General features: G+C 35.2%; 1 protein-coding gene across 13 annotated transcripts in view; it reads left to right on the top strand.

The window, feature by feature from the left end:
• The window catches only part of LOC144960623 (uncharacterized), a 116956-nt gene extending 109223 nt beyond the window's left edge, over positions 1 to 7733 (top strand). For all 13 annotated transcript variants that reach the window (XM_078893855.1, XM_078893849.1, XM_078893850.1 and 10 more), the window contains 5 exons: positions 1066 to 1119; positions 4172 to 4189; positions 4834 to 4857; positions 6600 to 6641; positions 7558 to 7733. In XM_078893855.1, the coding sequence (XP_078749981.1) occupies positions 1066 to 1119; positions 4172 to 4189; positions 4834 to 4857; positions 6600 to 6641; positions 7558 to 7583 (164 nt within the window). In that variant the 3' untranslated portion in view covers positions 7584 to 7733. The remainder of the gene's footprint in view (positions 1 to 1065; positions 1120 to 4171; positions 4190 to 4833; positions 4858 to 6599; positions 6642 to 7557) is intronic.
• Positions 7734 to 8318: the final 585 nt, after the last annotated feature.

Raw genomic sequence — 8318 nt, 5'->3', positions numbered from 1 at the left:
ATATTAAACAACGCTCTAAACAAATTGAGCTTTTCTATAGCGCAATATCCACTAAACGTGAGAGAGGAAGAACAAATAGAAATAAATGAAAGAAAGAAAGAAAGAAAGAGAGAGAGAGAGAGAGAGAGAGAGAGAGAGAGAAAGGGAGAAAGAGAGAGAGAGATACAGAAAGAGCTAGACATACACACACAGAGAGAGAGAGAGAGAGAGAGAGAGAGAGAGAGTGTGGAAGTGAGAGAGAGAGAGTGTGGAAGTGAGTGAGAGAGAGAGAGAGAGAGAGAGAGAGAGAGAGAGAGAGAGAGAGAGAGAGAGAGAGAGAGAGAGAGAGAGAGAGAGAGGGGACCGAAAGAGGGAAGACGGGGATATAATATAATATCTTATGGCTAGGATGTACTAGCGTAGACATATATTTGTGATCCTTCGTCTCAAAGCGGTATTAAGTCGGGATGACTAAGATGCTGAAAATTGAATTTGTAGCCAGAAATATCAGACTTAAGTTGAGTTTGTTTGCTTTATAGAGGAGAAGGAATATCATATTTTACTGTAGTAAATACCAACGTTTCATATTTTTGACCAGTTTGACTATAATTTGACTTTCTAGCATCTTGTCCATCCCGACATAATACCGTTTTGAGACGAAGGGTCACATTTATTAAACGTATACTTATGATGGCAATGCCTATGTAATTTCCTTAGTTCAGCTACCATGGTCATATCGGACTGTCCGAATTGTATTCAATAGTCTGATGTCACGTCCGCCCTGCAACCAGCAGATTGGTTCTGAACAAACAAAAGCGGTACGTTGCATTCTTCACCATTGCTAGAACCTTTTCACATGTCATGTGATCAGAATGTAAAAAAGTCAAAACATGATCAGATTTATAATATTTTCTCTCCTCTGGATACACTTTTGTGCTCGTCGGAGAAGTATTTCATAAGGGCGTCGGCCATTGTTCCGACAATTGAGAACAAGTTACTAAGTTACTGTGCGTCATTACCAAGGAAGTGACGTCACGACTGTTGAAGGTCAAGGGTCGAGTTTATACAATGTTAATTTATTCACAGCCATGATGGGTCTGATGAACGGGCTGGGAGGAGCTGGTGGATCAGGGGGTGGCGGTGAGTAGATTTTTTTTTTAACGTATATGCTGCTATGTGGTCTAGTGGTATGACACTCGTTTTCCGACCGGAAGGTCCTGGGTTCTAGCATCGCTGCATAGTTGAGCTCTTGGAAAAGGCTCTTTACTCACATTCTCTCACCGTACTCTGGTGTAAAATGAGTACCTGGCCATTAACAGCGTTGTCTTTCTCAAAAAAAAAAAATGCGATATCGCCTAACAGGCGTCATGTCCCGTCCTAAACGTTAAATGTTGCTGTTGGCCAGGGACCCCCCAGTTGCTATGCTACATCAGCATAAAAGTGTCACAGTCACAGGGAATCCACATATTGGGACCAAGCACGTCTGTTAAAAAAAAATAATAATAAAGCATTTATATAACACAATATCCACTAAACGTTTTCAAAGCGCTTTACAAGGGGTCCCTGGCCAACAGCAACACTTAACATGTAAGATGGGACATGACGGCTGTTAGGCGATATTACAATTGGTTCGGACAGAGACAACGCTGTTAACGGCCAGGTACTCATTTTAAACTACCTGAGTACGGTGAGATAAAGTGAGTAAAGAGCCTTTCCCAACGGCTCAACTATGCGCCGAGCGAGGCTCGAACCCAGGACCTTCCGGTCCGAAAGCGAGTGTCATACCACAAGACCACATAGCCGCACCTTTCCTGTCACAACCTCCTCAATGGGCACTATATTACATGGGCTTGATTCAGTGGCGTGGCATGCTTACAGTATAAGGTGGTGCCAGAATCAGAAGAATATGACTTAAAACATACTATATTTTACGTAAATACAAAAGAAAGAAAACAAACAAATTAAAGAAAAGTCTTACTCAAAAAAGTAAGAGGCGGTAATAACCATTTCTCAGTTTGTTTGTTTTTTAAAATCCTTTAATCCATTTTTTAAAAAGTGATTGTGGCGGTGCCAGGCACCAAATCAACCAATGTAGCCACGCCCCTGGCTGGATTCTATCTATGCCCATTGACTTACTTACTTACTTTTCCAAACCAGCGACGACCTGAGCTCCAGCCCTTCGGTCTTGTGTCATGACGTCTAACTTTTACGTCATGGCACAAGACCGAAGGGCTAGAGCTCAGGTGGTCGCTCGTTCGGATAAGTAAGTAAGTAAGTAAGTAAGTCAATGGGCATAGACAGAATCCAGCCCATGTAATAGAGTGCCTGCTGGTCTAGTTGTCGAGCTCTTCAAGTAGAAATACAAGTTCGACGCATGAGGCGATCTGTGTCCATGCGTATGATATGCCTGCGTCTCATCACTGTCTCATCATCATCATCATCATCATCATCATCATCAATCGCATGATCTGATGATCGTCTTGGGGGGGGGGGGGCGGGGATACATGGGATATAGCTCTCACCACTTTCCACCATTCTCATCTATTGTTTGACCACTTCCAAGAATTCCTCTATCTTCACTCCTTGGGGAACTCCAACAGCTGTAAGCAAGGTCATGAATCTACTGAGGCTACACGGCCGATTCGGCAAGTCAAGTGTTCTGGTGTACTCTGTAGTGTAAATGTTGCTGCTCGAAGCTCGAAGAAATAAATGATAACGTGAAGTTGAATGTAAGCTTCAATTTAATTACAAAAACAAATTAAATGAACGTTTCGGGTTTCCCCTTTATCAACAAAACAGGATGAATGAAACACCACAGATGAATGAGATGATGTGGTAGTGGCGTAGTTAAGATGAATAAACAAAACATTGGTTGGCAGGAATTTGGTATGCTCCTTTTGTTGTAAGGAAGCACGAATTAAAATAGAATACTAGATATTTCTAAAAAGTGCGCAATTAATTAAGTGAAAAGAGGGGCGCACTCTGGAAAAACACATATCGAAAAATTTTGGCCAGAAAACTCGTCCCTCAAATAATATCCATCAGTTGAAATGACCCTCATCCTGGCAAAAATCTCTCAAAAAGAAATGTGATCTTTCGTCTCAAAACGGTATTAAGAAGCAGCGTGGCTCAGCGGTACGGTCTTTGCTTCGTACCCAATAGCTAACGAGTTCGATCACCCGCCGCTGCGTTGTGTGGCCTTGAGCAAGTCACCTAGCCCTGGGTCACTTTGCGGCGCTGCACTGCGGCTTACGCCTGGGTTATTCCAGTCTTCCCTTGGAATAGACCCTAAAGACAAATTTTCCCTTGGGGATGAATAAAGGGAATTTTTTTTAATTTTATTTTTTAAGTCGGGATGACTAAGATGCTGAAAATTTAATTTGTAGCCAGAAATTTCAGACTTAAGTTGAGTTTGTTTGCTTTATAGAGGAGAAGGAATATCATTTTCTACTGTGGTAAATATCAACGCTTCATATTTAATTTTTGACCAGTTTGACTATAATTTGACTTTCCAGCATCTGGTCCATCCCGACATAATACCGTTTTGAGAAAAAGGGTCACAAATGACGTCAATCAGTTTTTATTCTTACTGATTTTGACAGATTAGTTCTGACTAATTTATATCAATCAGATTATAAACGTTCGAGGTGAAAGGCGACTTAGTTTTGTGTGTTGCTACGTTATATGCGGCTATGTGGTCTAGTGGTATGACACTCGCTTTCGGATCGGAAGGTCCTGGGTTCGAGCCTCGCGCTCGGCGCATAGTTGAGTCCTTGGAAAAGGCTCTTTATTCACATTCTCTCACCGTACTCAGGTGTAAAATGAGTACCTGGCCGTAAACAGCGTTGTCTTTGTCCGAAAAATTGTAATATCGCCTAACAGGTGTTATGTCCCGTCCTACATGTTAAATGTTGCTGCTGACCAGGGACCCCTTGTAAAGCGCTTTGAGCACATTTAGTGGATATTGCGCTATATAAAAGCTCAATTTTATTTTAATAAATATCCGGCAGGCTGGAGGTTGTGAATATTTTACGTAAACGGATAGCATCAATATGGATAAACGTGATTAATTCTTGGTTTGGAATAATGTTAATGATAAAAATATAAAACTAATTTCATGCACTCTTTGGAAAAACGTTGTTATTTTTTCACTATCTAGTATTTTTAATGATATTCTTTGCTCTTCTCGCAGGTATGGAAGCCATGCTTCGTGAGTTCAACAAGATTATTAATATCATCATCATCATCATCATCATCATCATCATCATCGTCATCATTAAAATCATCAACAACATTCTTCTTCTTCTTCTTCTTCTTCTTTATATTATTATTATTATCATCATCGTCAATCATTATTATTATTACTATTATTATTATTATTATTATTATTATTATTATTATTATTATCATTATTATTATTATTATTATTATTATTATTATTATTATTATCATTATTACTATTATTATTATTATTATTATTATTATTATTATTATTATTATTATTATTATTATTATTAGTAGTAGTAGTAGTAGTATTATTATCATTATTATTATTATTATTATCATTATTATTATTATTATTATTATTATTATTATTATTATTATTATTATTATTATTATTATTATCATCATTATTCATCTTATCATCATGACCAAAACTAAGCTCAAAATGAATTTGATGTAGATACATAATTATAATGGAGGCAAGAATTTTCTATGATTTGTATTTCATTTTAACATTTTGCTTAACTTTCTCCCTGGCAAAACACAAACACATAAAATACCTTTTATTTCATTGCCTTTTCTTTCGTCTATAATGATTGTTTGACTTCATCTCTCTTTTCAATCTGGCAGCCATGATGATGGGCGGCGGTATGGGTGAGTATTACACTACAGTATTCAATATAAAACACATCACAATAGAATTAGACATAGAATTAAAGCCAGGAATTTTATTTATTTTAACTCACTCAATCCTAGAGATTTTTTGCTACTTTTTAAAATTGGAACAAACAATGTATTAAAAATGAGCATGTTCATTAGATAGTTTTATTCACCTATCATTAACATGTAAAAAAACTAAAAACATTCACTTTGATACTAGATACGCCTATAATTTGTCTCAGAAAAATGTAATTAATAGGCATGGGGTAAAAGTAATCCAGGGAAAAGAGCGGCTATGTGGTATTGTGGTATGACACTCGTTTTCGGATCGGAAGGTCCTGGGTTCGAGCCTCGCGCTCGGCGCATATTTGAGTCCTTGGAAAATGCTCTTTACTCACATTCTCTCACCGTACTCAGGTGTAAAATGAGTACCTGGCCGTTAACAGCCGTGTCTTTGTCCGAAAAATTGTAATATCGCCTAACAGGCGGCATGTCCCGTCCTACATGTTAAATGTTGCTGTTGACCAGGGGCCCCTTGTAAAGCGCTTTGAGCACATTTAGTGGATATTGCGCTATATAAAGCTCAATTTTTAATTTTTTTTTTTAAAAGTACGGATATAGTCGGTGTTAGGGTTGAGTGAGTTAACTACGGATATAGTCGGTGTTAGGGTTGAGTGAGTTAACTACGGATATAGTCGGTGTTAGGGTTGAGTGAGTTAACTACGGATATAGTCGGTGTTAGGGTTGAGTGAGTTAACTTTCGGCCTCACACTATTCACCTACTAGCGTGTAGGGTAGCAATCGAACGTCTACATATGTGACCCTCCGTCTCAAAACAGTATTATGTCGGGATGATTCAGACCCCAAAAAGAGAATTTAGAGATAGAATGATGAGAAAATAGACCTTAGAAGTTTTTGCAATGCAAGAAAAAGTCTTTATACTCCACCATAACGTACAGAAATTAAACCCAAGTTGGATATTTGCGGCTATGAAATCAATTTCCCTTACCAAGTGGATCCCGACATAATACCGCTTTGATATGGTGGGTCACATATGCAGGAAAGTACAATGATATAAGGTTGCCTAATACTAATATGATGGAGCAGTTTTGTTGATAGGTAGACGCTAGAGACAAATTTCCCCTGTGGGATGAATAAAGGGAATTTTAGGTGGGAGGGGGGGGGGGGTTGGAATGAGTACTAAAGTATTATTCAACATCATCGGCATCCTCATCATCGTCATCAAAACCATCACCATCATCATCATCGTCATCAAAACCATCACCATCATCATCATCATCATCATCATCATTACCATCATCATCATCATCATCATCATCACCATTACCATCATCATCGTCATCATCATCATCATCATCATAATAATAATAATAATAATAATAATAATGCTGAAAAGTTATATAGCGCTATAACTCCGAGACACCAGACTCTAAACGCTTAAATGTCAGATAAAAATCACTCAAAACACGTAATTCTAAGACCAAAAGGAAAATAGGACTCACCGGTCAGGCGTGTTACACATATCATCATCATCGTCATCATCATCATCATCATCTTCATCATCATCATCATCATCATCAAAAACATCATCATCATCATCATCATCAAAAACATCATCATCATCATCATCATCATCATCATCATCATCATCATCAAAGCATCATCATCATCATCATCATCATCATCATCATCTTTCCCATCAATATCTTCCTCAGGAGGTATGATGGGTGGCATGGGAGGTGGAGGTCTACTGTCAGGTAAGTCAATAATGATCAAATTTGACATTTTTATATAGCGCAATATCCACTTATTGTGCTCAAATCGCTTTACAAGGGGTCCCTGACCAACAGCAATACGTAACATGGAGAACGAGGCATGACGCCTGTTAGGCGATATTACAATTTTTTCCGGACAGAGACAACACTTTAACTTTAACGGCCAGGTACTCATTTTACATCTGAGTACAGTAAAATGTGAGTAAAGAGCCTTTTCCAAGGACTCAACTAAGTGCCGAGAGAGGCTCCAACTCAGGACCTCAGCGTTGTCTCTGTTAGTATTAGAAAAAAAATGTAATATCTTCTAACAGGTCTCATGCCTCGTTCTACATGGTATGTGTTGCTGTTGGATTGGGATCCTTTGTAAAGCGCTTTCAGCACGTTTATTTGATATTGCGCTTTAGAAAAGCTCAATGAACCCCCCCCCCCCCCAAAAAAAAAACCCAACAAAAACAACAACAATAATAATAATAATAATAATAATAATAATAATAATAATAATAATAATAATAATAATAATAATAATAATAATAATAATATAATAATAATAATAATAATAATAATAATAATAATAATAATAATAATAATATAAATAATAATAATAATAATAAATAATAATAATAATAATAATATAATAATAATATAATAATAATAATAATAATAATAATAATAATAATAATAATAATAATAATAATAATAATAATAATAATAATAATAATAATAATAATAATAATAATAATAATAATAATAATAATAATAAAATATAATAATAATAATAATAATAATAATAAATAATAATAATATAATAATAATAATATAATAATATTAAACATTTTAATTTAAATTTGGTTTGATGAGTCACGTGTTCATGTTCTATTTTTATTTCTGTCGTTCTCAGGTTTGTTTGGAGGAGCCAAGAAATGAGTCAGCCATTTGAACCAAAGGATGGAAAAAACAAAACAAGAAAAACCGTGAACGTGAAAACGTAAATGAAGCAAGAATTGGACGTGAATGAGAATGAGTTTTGAGAACTTGAATTAGAAATTAAAATCGATTTTGTATCTTTAAAAGAAACACACATTTGTTTGTTTTATTGACTTTGTTGATTTTATGTAGTTGATTAAATAATTTACCTATATATATATATATATATAATATATATATATATATATATATATATATATATATATATATATATATATATATATATAAATATATATATATATATATATATATATATATATATATATATATATATATATATATTATATATATATATATATATATATATATATATATATATATATATATATAAATGTATTTGTTTACTTATCTATTTACTTTTTTATCTATCTATTTATTTTTTGGGGTGGTTTAATACTATTTTATTGTTAATTTGTTGTTTCTTTTGTATTTAAGAGTGTTTGTCTATAAAGGTTTTACGGCGCTTGCAACAAATTAAGGTCACATCAGCGCCAATAAAATGGGAAAAAATGTGATAGTAAAAAGTTAAAAAATTACAATTAAAGCACCCAAGAAAAAGTAAGACAAAGGGAAATTGGTTCAAATAGGAAACAGATATAGATTCTAAGAACACACTATCAAAGTACTTAGTTTGAGATCACCTAAAAGTATCACCCAGTCACAAAAACAGGTCCT

Source organism: Berghia stephanieae, chromosome 15, assembly GCF_034508935.2.
Source record: "Berghia stephanieae isolate SIO BIC M18660-M18661 chromosome 15, UCSD_Bste_1.3, whole genome shotgun sequence".
NCBI classification, from domain to species: Eukaryota; Metazoa; Mollusca; class Gastropoda; order Nudibranchia; family Aeolidiidae; genus Berghia; species Berghia stephanieae.
Note: the sequence above shows the minus strand (reverse complement) of the source record. Positions and strands in the feature narration are given on the sequence as shown.